The following is a 12930-nucleotide window of genomic DNA, read 5'->3' as shown; positions in this document are numbered from 1 at the left end:
ACAAAATATATGTTCAACTATCAATTATTTATTGCTTATATAAAAATATAAATTAAATACGTAAATTTATAATTACTTTTAATGATATTAATATTATGACTTATAAGTAGATAGGTATTTTAAATTTGTACTTTGTTCCCGCATTTTAAAATATTGAATTTTTTATTAGTCGTATTATTATAAATTATTTTTTTTATGTCGATAGAAAACTATTTATCTATAAAAAATTATGTTGTAATTCTTAAACTCTAGCAGATATTGATGAATTAAAAAAAAAAAAAAAAAAAAACATTACGTATAAAATAAAAATAATTATCTTCAAAATATACATTTAAAAAAAATAATTTTTATAAGATAAACTCAATTACTAAAGTGCTATGTTAATGTTATATAATTTTCTTTTACAATTAGTAACTTTCTTCAACAGGAATTTCTTTTTGTTGTGGCTGTGCTTTTTTTTTTCGCCCAAAACATCCAGTCGTAAAACATGTATCGCCCTTTCCAAACTCTTCACCATCCTCCATTGTTTGTGGCATTACTGTATTAAGTGTCTCAGGAAGTAAAGTACTTAACACTCCAGCTAAAAGGGTTACCAGAGCAAACGTTACTGCCGGGGCTCTTACATCATATGAATCCTTTAATTTAATATCATAAATACAATTATTAAGTTACCGAAAATTTTCAAATTCAAATAAGCACATTAATTATAAATATTAAAATATTCATTTTAACTAACCAACAGGGTAACTAAAGGAGTAAAACCACCAGCTAAACGTGCAAACATGCTTCCAAGTCCAATAGCAGTGTTACGAACCACAGTAGGGAAACGTTCTACAGTATAATTATATATAATAGCAAAAGCTCCAGCTATACAAAACTTTCCAAGGAACACAATACCAGTAGATATTGATTGTGATAATGGATCTAAAAACGCACATTTTTTAAATACTATTAATATATAGAAATCAATAAATAAAATTAATTTACCTGAGGGGAAAAATGCAGAAACAAACAAAGCAGTTCCTCCAACAATCATCATTGAGCTGCTAAGAAATCGTCTTCCCATACGATCCATTGATAATGTTACAAATATGTAACTAGGTATTTCTACAGCAGCCATCACAAAGAGCATAAAATATGGGTTCCCTGGTAGATTTCCGGTTCGAAGCGAAATACCATAGTACCCAAAACTAGCAGCAAACCTAAAATATTAACATAAAAATCATTATGTTTGAATTATAATAATTTTAAATGCATAGAATAGGTATTATTATTTTAGGTAAATACTTACTATCAAGTATATTATAGATTTCAATAACAAAATCGATTATCCTATCTATACATGTATATTATCTACCTGATTAATATATTTTATTATAGAATAATGACTTTACCAATAAAGACAAACGTTGATAGTATTATTTCTCAGGTTTGGTGTTTTGAACAAATCTATTATCGAATACGATCGATTTTGATTATTTTCTTTGACGGGTTCATCATTATTTAACGAAACCATTGGTTCTTTTTCTAATAGTATTGGCATTGTTTTATTATTGGTTTTTAGTGCTTTTTGAATAATTTTAATTGCTTCTTCTTTTCTTCCTTGACCCCATAACCATCTTGGAGACTCATCAATCAACCTAAATTATATTTAAATAAATACATATAATATTAGTATGTATACATTAATTTATAAAAGGGTAATTACAATCATAATTAATAGTAAATAACTAAAATAGTAAAAATCCTAGTTTTAAAAACAAAAATTAAAAATTTGCAATGTGATCGACATAATATCTCCGTATTATTTTCACTGATAAATATTATATATATATTATTTTTAAACTCAGCGAAAATAAATATCAATGTGTTACAATTTACATTTATGATTTATCGTAGTATATAAAATAATGTATTTAGTTTTAAAATTATGTAACATTTAAAAATATTTTTCTACATTTAAATATAATTGTATTGAAGATACAGACAAAAGTAAAGTTTCACTGGGTTTACTATATTATACTGCATGAGTGTAAGTTGAATATTTAGTATCAAACAATTAAATATACTTTGGATTAATAAAAATTAACTTTTTTAATAATAAAACTAAGATTATAATTATTTATTTTATCTTCGTAATTATTAAGACTATACATTTTTTACCATGCATTTTTCTTTATAAATTTTGTTGTCTCTATTAACTTACTAAGCATAAAAATAATCATTTTAAATTACTTACCAGAAATGAGGAATTAGAATTAAACTATGTAAGCCATATATAATTTGTAGTAAAAAGGTGTCCCTGATGAAATATCCCCATGCTGCTACGGCCATAATACCAGAAGCAAATGTAGTTTGAAATAGAATTCCACATACTGAACGTTTTGAGGGTCCTACTAACTCCATAGCTATGTAAAAGAATATAACAAATGTAAATTAAATAAATTTAATTTAAAGTTTATTGACGAAAATGTATTTATGGTAATACATTACACATACTTAAAACAAATCCTGAAATATAAGACCCCGATGAACCGAAAATTCCATATACATATGTGGTAGCTATAAATATCCAATAATTATTAAGAAACGCTACTCCGATACTAAGAATCAATTGTGCTACGGCTGAAATGCAGAAAATCTTTTTACGGCCAAATCTGTTAATATATATAGACGATTCAAATTAATATAATTATGTGCATTGTGTAATTTTTAATATATTATGATAAATTAAATGTAACATGAAAAATTTAAGGAATACAAATTTTACAAGATAAGAAATTTTAAATAGTTAGAACGACAAAAGTTGATTGTAATAAAAATATATTATAACGAGTCTTATGCCTTATGTGTCAATACATATTATGCACGTATTAGTGAAAAAATAATACACAGGCGTACAATTGAATAAAATATCATACCTTTATCTCTTATTAAAATCTAAAATATGTATTTTTTACCACATTTGTATACTCAAGGTATGGCTATATTTTTTTCTTCTTAAACAATATTGAATAAAAATAATATACTCAACGAATCAAATATTAATTTATTATTTTACTATGTAAATACCTAAGTAATTGAATTTGAAATTTGAATTTAGTCTAATATTTTGCTATTTTAGATAATTGCACATCAGATTGAATGTCATAATCGTTAAGGCTTAAAGGGAATAGAAATATAAAATACATCACTGATCATTTTTAGAAATATTTAAGTACATTTCTCTTACATCGTCTGATAATAATTACTATACATAGTTTAATAGTTGAATTTAATTTACAAAATTATAGTAGATAATAATTTTTTAATTTTAATTTTACTTTTAATTCTCTATTTTAGTTAAACAAAGTTGATATTATTAAATATAAATAGCACAAACTATTTTAATATTATGATAATTTTATTTAACACTACCAACAATAAAATATATTATTAATTAAATTATAAATATAATATTTATTATACAAATACTTTATTAAGCTATTAAAATTTACGAAAAACTAAATAAAATGCTTCTTCTTATTATTATTATTATTATTATTATTACCTATGTAAAACATACTTATCTAGTTTATATAATACATTATAACGCTTAATTAGGTATGTAAAGATTATAAGTAGATTAAACTATAGTACATATCTATAATGGCTATATAATTTATATAATAATATATGATTAGGTACTTAATATTTAATGAAATTTATTGTTTTTTAATTTCTTTGTTATTAAATATCAAAGCCAAACATTAATATTTTATGTTCATTAAAGTATTATACCAACGTCTTAATAATATTTTATAAACCTAACTTACAGTTGTTTAATATATTTTTACCTAATTCATAAGTCAGGTATCGCATAAAAATAATAATAATATACATATTTTATACGAGCCTACTTGTGTAAAATAAATAATTTTAATGAATTAGTCATTATATCATGAGTAGTATTATTAAACAATGTATTAAGATATGTAATGTAATTATGAATGTATTAGAATATTATGTTGAAACATACTAATAAAAATATTTATTTCATTAGTTTTTTATTTATTAAGAAATAATATTTACAATCTGTAACATTTATTTGTACAATAAGCGAATTTGCAGACTTTTTTCCTGCGTACAATTGACACGAGAACGAAAAACTGTGTAGTATCTAGAAATAAAATCCTCAGTAATATATTAAATTTTTATTATAATCACGTACCTATTTTAAATTATAACACTATAAGTTCTTAGTTTCCTACATAATAATCTTATATTATATAATAAGTTTCGAGAAATAGATAAGTAATTAGTTTACTCAATATCTATTGTAATCTGAAAATGTACACATAAACAAAATTTGCAATAAGAAAATAATTATACTTAACTATTTGTAATATATTATATATATGTTGTGTTAAATAATAAGTACTAGGCATCTTAGTTTAATTTACTTTCAACCTTTCAGAAAAACTCTACATAATATTCAGAAATGTATGTTTGATAAAATTGCTAGACTTAATTATAATAATTAATTAATCTTAGTCCATAAATGAGTTTTACCAGTCGATAAAAAGGTATAATGGCTTATAATGGTTTATTATGTGGTAGCTTTTAATATTATTATTTTTCTCCTCGACCCAGCAAAAACATAATCAAAAGGTTATCAAATAACTAATGTGACCGATTATTTTATATGTACCAACTAAAACGTGTATAAAACTAATATTTTATTCATTGACGTAATGATACATTACTTAATATAACTACATACTTATCAGCAAGACTTCCAAGCACAACTGAGCCGGTAAATACTCCAAACATGTAACTCATCTGTGCTAAAGATCCCATCCATCGATTATCGCAAATCATATTCCACTAGAAATCGAAAAATAAACATATAGTTACATTTCTGACGTCCTAATACTTTAATTTATTTTACAAAAAATTGGCAAAAATAAATTAAAAATCATCGTACAATTCCATTTACAATATTTTCAGCTGCATTTAAATAACAAATGATTTTCTAAAATACATTGAGTTTTTAAAACAAACGATAAAAATTGGTTTTTATTAATTATTATACCTGCGTAGCTCTAGTACTTCCGTAGTATGTTTCATTAAATATCCATTTTTCACAATTTATAGTTTTATTATATGCATTTATTACTTGACACGAATCGTTATTAAATTTTGGTGCCATAATCCAATTTGTGATGTTTGATTCTGTTTCTGATTCTGGTATTAAACAACTGTAGATAAAAAACATATTTGAATTTAGTTTAACAAAAAGCTATGAAAAATTTATATTTCAATAATCGTTATTGTGATAATATTTTAATATATAATACTAGATTTTATACTTTTTAGTTTTAATTAATTTTATGTAATGCATAGAAAATTTCTGAATTTTATCTGATGTAGGTGTATTAGAATAAGTATAATTAAGTGGATTGAGAATAATTTGGTTGCTTATTGTATAGGTACCTACAGTCTGAGTGTCTGAGTTCATATTTTAAGATATTTGACAATATTATTATAGTCAGTTTGAAAAACGAATGGACTATTTTATATATACTTGTATTCAGGTACAGCAGCGACAGTGACTAAAACCATCATGTGTAGACCAGCTGTGAATGCTGACATTAGACTTAGTAAAAACTGCCGCAGTTGGTATGATCCGAAGTCTCCTATAACAAGGGATGCACAAAATGTATACATAAAATAAACGCACGAAAAGGTTTGATATACAACAATATAAAATTAATGAGCAACACATTACAAATATATATCTAAGTTTTATTTAACACCATATTTTATAATTATAAAGCATACTTTATGTACTATAACAACATATTTACACATAGACACACATACATATATACTGGTAAATGTGTAATACCATTAAGTATATATAGTAAATATAGTATATATATATACTATATATACTCAATGGTAATACTTTAGTAATAATATCTATTGAACTACATAAATACTTCAAATAATATTTTTTTGGAATTAAAAAATGTTTTAATTTATATAATAAATTGCTTAAAGGTTTTATCATTCATTTCAGAACATATTTATAGTTATTTTCATACACAACAAACAATTTTTTTTAACAAAAATTTCACAAACTAGTTATAGGTAACCTTAAAACGTTGAATAGAGTTAAATCTAAAATAAAAATATCCTTTTAAATGGTTTTTAACGGTGTCTCGTATAGTTCTTAGTCAAAACATATATTACATGTTTCTAATGAAAACCATTTCAGTTATGTTATCTATTGTTATTTAAATAAATGATTTTAAAGAATTTAAATTTTCACCATTTATAAACAAACAAAAAGATACTAAATGATTAATAGATTTTGAATTTTTGAATTATATGATTTAAAAATTAAACACAAAATTTTAAATAACAATCTTATCTAGATACGTACAACTCACAGATTAATATCTTTAAATTCAACGGTTCGTTTATACCAAATTTTATTTGTTTTATACTACCACCAAAATGTTTTTGCAAGCTATAAGTTGATAATTGCTGGACTAAAGTAAAGTTTAAGAATTTTTTCAATTAGATAAGTTTTTTTTGCATGATGATTTATAATTTAATATTTAATACTGTGTCAAAATAAACAAAACTCTATATTTAGCCTATGGAATGTCCTGTTTAGGTTTTTGTTTTATTATGAATTATGATAATATACCTACCTATATTTAATACTTTAAATACCTACATGCGTTTTTCACACAAATAATAATAATTAAATAAATAAAATACTTAATACAAAATAAATTTTACCATGTTTTACGATTTTAATTTTTTTAAGTACCTATGATACAATTATTTAAGATAACAAATATTGTTAACGAAATGTATTCAAGAATTCAAATAAAAACTTGAAGAGCTCAAGAGTTGAGAACATATATCAATAATATGGAGGCCGTTGCATGTCTCGTCTATAGGTATATATAGCTGACTGCCGAGCAAAGTGGCCTCTTAACATTACTCTATACTGGTCGAGATCAAAAACTGAAAATAAACTTTTATTAATTTTATTTAATCTCCGCATAGTGTAAAACTAGGTAGGTACTTGTAAAAATTTAAATCTTGCATTTTTTGATAACATGAAAAGTATTATGAGTAAATATTATTTTTATCATACCATATATAACTATTATCGAAACATAAATATCGAGATTTATATTTTACCTATATATAGTAATCAATGTTAATAAGTATTACACTTAACATTTGGACCATTTAGTTTGTAAATTATCAACTAATAATAAATTAATTTTAATGTAAACATAATTTTAAACTCTTTGAGTCTCATCAGAATTTAACCTTATTGTAATATTTACGTACATTCATTTGAATCTTTTGTAAATACAAGTGTAATCATAATTAATAATTATTGATCGCTTCTGCAATGCCAATAATCTAGAATTTTAAGTTTCTCAATAACTAAATAAAATGCACCATCTTAAAATTAGAATGTGGGTAGTCGATTGAAATGTAGAATAAGAGAACCATTTTTTCTATAACCTATATTTGTTTTAAATATAAATAATGTCATATATATTTTGATTTTATAATGATTTTTTTAGCTGTAATGAAAAAAAGGTTTCACAAAATGCATTATTTTTTTTTAACATATTATACAATGTCATATATATATATATTTATTATTTATCGTTTATAAGAGTTTTTTTTTTTTTTTATTATTATTATTACATCAAATTTCTAAGCGTGAAAAAATGTAAAAACTATCAAATCAATAATAATTATGAAAAAGTAATTTTTAATTTTTACAATTTTCTAATCTATTAAATATTTAAATCTTAACATTTAATATTCAATTCAAAATAATCCAACAATCAACAATATTAAAAAAAAAAAATAAAAATCGATAGTAAATGGATATTTTTTTTTTAATGAATAAACAATTATATTATATTATTTACATAAATTTATAAAGATTATGAAATTATTAGATTTATTTATAGGTATATAATTTGTTGTTTGAATATTATGATTAGATATTATAACGATCTTAATACAAAAGTTTCCCTATGGAATAATATTTGAATAAATTTATAATCTTAATTCTTAACTTTTTCAAGGTATTTAAAATTTAAAAATAGCTTTACAAATAATGCTAAAAAGTAAACTATACCATGATTATGATTAATTAAAAGCAAAAGAAAAATCAAGCCTCAAGGGCAGAAAATTACCCCCACGAACATTTTTTATGGGGAAGAGTATAAAGGTATAATTTTGATCCCAAGTATACCAACAGAAGAAATATTTAAATCTTCCAAAACAATGAAAATATACACTTTATGTACATTTAGAAATTAAAAACATTTTTTCTCAAATTATGACATAAAGCGCGTTTATTTTTTGTTTTATCTGTTGTATAATTTATATTTACGTATTGTCAACATTATAGCATTATCAGCTATGTTACAAAAATAAATTAATAACATGATTTCATAAATTTTTTTTTAAATTTATTAATATTAACTCCACTAGGCCACTATGTTACTTTTGTATTAAAATATATTATATTAGTTATTATATCAAATATAATATGTTAAAAGTATTTGTTTTGAATTTTGATGGCCTCCGAAAATTTTCAAAATTCTCAATGTGGCTCTCCGTAAATATTAATTAGTGACTCATGCAATATAGGTACCTGAAATTTGTTTTAAGTTATAAAATGAGTTTTGAGACTTTTGTAAAAACAAACAACTAGGTTATGGTTTTGATTTTAGTGAACAAATTTTGTTACCTAATATTTCACTAGTTTTAAGTCTGACTCGTCACTGTGATGAATGTATTATTTGAATTCAGTGATGAATCATTGCGTAGATACAAAAACGATTCTGAGTTGAGTCGTTGTACCAGCTTTAATTTCTAAAGGTTAAGCTATAATTTATTTTACTACTACATATTTATTTGTACAATAGTTATACCTGCTACCCAGGTTAAACTAATTTATACTAAATACATCGCATATGTTATGTTATTATATTAACTTTTAAGCAAGAGTTTATTAATATATTTTCGCTTGTATAGGGCTATGGAAAATTTTCGCTTTGAGAAAATGTACCCTATTGATTGAATTAACACTTAATTACCTTACCATTAAATATAATTTAATTAGGTAAGTATGTCAAACAAGTCTTATTTAAATACTATAACATAATTTCTCAAGAGATAAAAAAAATATATTCATATTTTAATAACAAAATATTGATATACATTCGAACTTGAACACAATAATTATTAATTACTAATTAGATAAATGAAAATACTCCCGAATCCCAATACAGCAATTAGAAATTATAAAAATAGTAAATTTAAATTTAATTTATAATCGATAATATTATGGCCGGTATACATCTCATAATACAGTGATTAAATCCTCAATATATACTATAAAAAAAATTTCTTTTAAAGTTTACTGCTATAGGCAGTACACATTGCCTTATGATGACTATTTATAAGTCAAATAAATACGCCACTGATTATTATTCAACATACGGACACAAGTTACTATAAATTGATGTAAATACTAGTTTGTGGTATAGATATAAATACATTTTAAATGTAATTGGGTTTAATATAAAATTGAATAAAATATATAAAAATAAATAATATAAAGGATGATAATTTAAGTAATTGCTTAACGTTTCAAATTTTTACAATACAATTTCTACTTACTACAAAATAACTAAAATCACTTATATATTAAAATTATTATTAAATGTGTAATTATCCAATTAATAATATACATAATGAACGGATTCAAGGAACTGAAATTAATATTATGAATAATAACAAAATAACTAAAATCATAAAAGTAATAAAAATTATTAATTCTCATATAAATATCATCCAATTTTTTCATAATTTGAACTACAAAAACTTATAAATAGTTTCATCCAATTGTATTTTCGATACTTTTAAATTACTGTATTAAAAACTATTAGCTTTATATTAAATTTTCAAGCTTTTTTATTTAAACAACAATTGTGATTTATCAAAATGAATTAAAAAACAATTTAAAATTCTAAATAAATTGGCAGTTATAAAAGAGTATAAATATCTTTAAAATTTTATCATGTCTAAAATTATTTATTTTTATATTTAATGGAAATATTAAGTGTATATAGTTATTTAATTTTGATATTAGAAAAAAAAATAAAATCAATTTTATCAAAAACTAGTGTTGTGTATAAATATTACAGATTTTTCTTAAATTTTTTTAAACTTTTTCCGATTATTTAAAAGAATACTGATTTTTACTTATATTCCTCAAAAGTACCAACTACCTAAATTCAGTATTTTTTTACTGTTCCATAAGGAGACGTCATAAAAAAAATACACATCATTGTAAAATCGCTTCACTCAAATTTTCAAATTTAATATGAACTTAAATCAAAATGAATTCAAATAAAAATGCAATTTTTTTCTACACTTAGAGATGATATATCATAAAAAAGTGTATTGGTAGGTCGATCTAAAATAATAATATTTACTAGTACAGTATTTTATTTTAATAAAGGTATATAATTTAGTATAACATACTTGCGTTATTAATTTTCTTATGTAAATGCGCTATACTAAAAATGATAGCAAATTACATTTTAACTATAATATTCATTTCTATTAAATATTAAAAAATAATTTTTATTTACATAGGTATGCGTTATAATATATATTATATATATTGTAAAACAAGAATGATAATAAAATTGTAGGTAGTAAATTGATTTTTCTATATTTGTCATTCTAGTTATATGTATAACGGTCAATGAAGCCCCAAAGGGCTTTCAGAATTCTGATCAAAATAAATTAGAACTAGCTCAATACTTAACGTCAATAAAGTATAAATTGTAAAAACACGACAAATGTATTTTGAGTTAATGGTAGTTGGGGCATTTTTGGCTTCATTCCATTTAAATGAAATGAACAAAACTATTATACACAACGATAAGATAATATATATTCGTTTAATGTTTAAATCATTATTATTAGTTCAAATCATTTGTAGACGATAACATAAAATAAAGTATTTGATAATCACGAAAATAATTGTCCGAGAATTATAAAATAATTACGTGTTAGTATAATAAAACATGACTTGTGCATATTCTAGAATCAATTTATTTTATATTTATTGTTATTAATATTTAAATTTTAAACATATTACAATCGTTTATAATATTTTATGTGTGATTTAAAATGTATAAATTTTCATTATTAAAAAAATTTTGATTTAAAAAAAAGTTTAAATTGACTTACATTTAAAATTAATTACGTACTAAAAATTATGATTTCTAAAAAAACTTTTTTACGAAAATTCCATAACACAAGTCTTGACCTTAAGCTTAGTTATAAAAAAAAAATTATGAATATAAAATAATTTGATCATCAACATGTGTTATAGACACAGTTACATTATTATCTGTCTGATTATTTAACAGGTACCTACGATTGTTGTGTATTTTATAATATTATAATACTATATACCTACTAGCTTTATAGGTATATTACAACGAACTCAACAGAGTAAATTATTTTGTGTTTTTTCATTAAAAAAAAAAAAAATCATTTCTATTTGTTGATAGTAAGTCTTGTAAATATAGATAAATAACACGTGTTCAGTAGATTTAAAGTTCATTTGAAAATGTTTTATATAGATTATAAATTACAAGTCATTAAAATTGAGGTCTTGATAACTCGATAAATGTATAAATGTAAGTAATATACCTATATGATATATGAGGTCATTATATTATATTTTAGAGAAAATAAATCGAAAAAATATAAAAACTAAAACTTGTAATAACCTTGGCCATATTTTTAATACAATTATTGATGTCGCCTATGTAATATATATATATATATATATATATATTATACGCATTAAATAAATACGATTCGATTGATTACTAAATAACTATAACTAAAATTAAAATTTTTTATTAATTAAAATCTATATTTTAGTAAAAATTGTTCTAAAATAAAATAAAATAAATCATATATGTATATATTATTATATATTATATATTTATATTAGATACTATACAATTAATATTAAATGCATAAATGTAAAATTATGTTATTTTCATGTGAACACCACAATATTACTAACTAGTAGTCTATTTTAGATGAATGATACAAACCATACACAATATATTCTATAAATAATACATAAAACATTTTATAAAATAAGTTTTATTTACGAAAAAAGACTATTATCATTTAAATAAAATATTATATAGCATTTGATACATATTTTACCGACTAAGATAAAAAAAAATAATACATAATAAGTATTCTTAGTTTTCTAGCAATTAAAATTTTAAATTAAAATGTACTTTAAAAAGAAAACATCAGATATACATTTTAATTTTGTATGATTGTAGTAATTATAAATTAATTAATCAGTATTTAAAAAAATTTTCTTACCTAAATGCTCCATATAAAAATCAATATTTGTACTTTTTTCCATTTTTGATGCACTGTTTTTATTTTTATATTTAAACTTAAAATCAACTAAATTAAAAAAAAAGTTATCACTATGGCAAACGGTTTAAATTCGTAAATATTTTGGTGAACTCATTTTTTTAATACTACGCAAGGGAATGTATTAAGGGAAGTGATTGAGCTGTTTTGAGCGTGGCAGTCAAATAGAAACTATAGCACCGAATACTAGTTCAGCACTGCTGCCAAAGTGCCATGCAGGATTACTTAAGAAACACATGGTACAAGAATATAACACTACGTTCAACCAACCGAGGCGTCTGAGGCATACAGTGTGATAACGTTTTTAATAAAATATATGTTATGGCTCTTTTGTTATGCTTTCGGAGTGCATTGAACGCAAAATGTAACTGATAATAAATGCAAGGTAAGCAG

The 12930-nt window shown here is 22.3% G+C and overlaps 1 protein-coding gene across 1 annotated transcript; it reads right to left on the bottom strand.

Moving 5' to 3' along the window:
- Positions 1-296: 296 nt before the first annotated feature.
- LOC112596604 (organic cation transporter protein) lies at positions 297-12523 on the bottom strand. Its single transcript, XM_025342372.1, has 10 exons — positions 12481-12523; positions 5567-5678; positions 5075-5240; positions 4763-4866; positions 2500-2657; positions 2240-2408; positions 1395-1640; positions 988-1202; positions 737-924; positions 297-635 (listed from the first exon to the last, which is right to left on the bottom strand). Exons 1-10 carry the CDS (start codon positions 12521-12523, stop codon positions 408-410), a joined length of 1629 nt encoding a protein of 542 aa, XP_025198157.1. The 3' UTR covers positions 297-407.
- Positions 12524-12930: the final 407 nt, after the last annotated feature.

Source organism: Melanaphis sacchari, unplaced genomic scaffold (genome assembly GCF_002803265.2).
Source record: "Melanaphis sacchari strain LSU unplaced genomic scaffold, SCAv2.0 Contig0_pilon_pilon, whole genome shotgun sequence".
Taxonomy (NCBI): Eukaryota; Metazoa; Arthropoda; class Insecta; order Hemiptera; family Aphididae; genus Melanaphis; species Melanaphis sacchari.
The sequence above is the reverse complement of the archived record's forward strand: the minus strand, read 5'-3'. Positions and strand labels throughout refer to the sequence as shown.

Coding starts and splice junctions, on each gene's coding strand:
- LOC112596604 (XM_025342372.1), bottom strand. CDS start 12,523: ATGGAAAAAAGTACAAATATTGATTTTTATATGGAGCATTTAG. Junction 5,241..5,566: donor GCTGCTGTACCTGAATACAA/GTATATATAAAA, acceptor TTTTATCTACAG/TTGTTTAATACCAGAATCAG. Junction 2,658..4,762: donor CTTGGAAGTCTTGCTGATAA/GTATGTAGTTAT, acceptor ATATATTAACAG/ATTTGGCCGTAAAAAGATTT.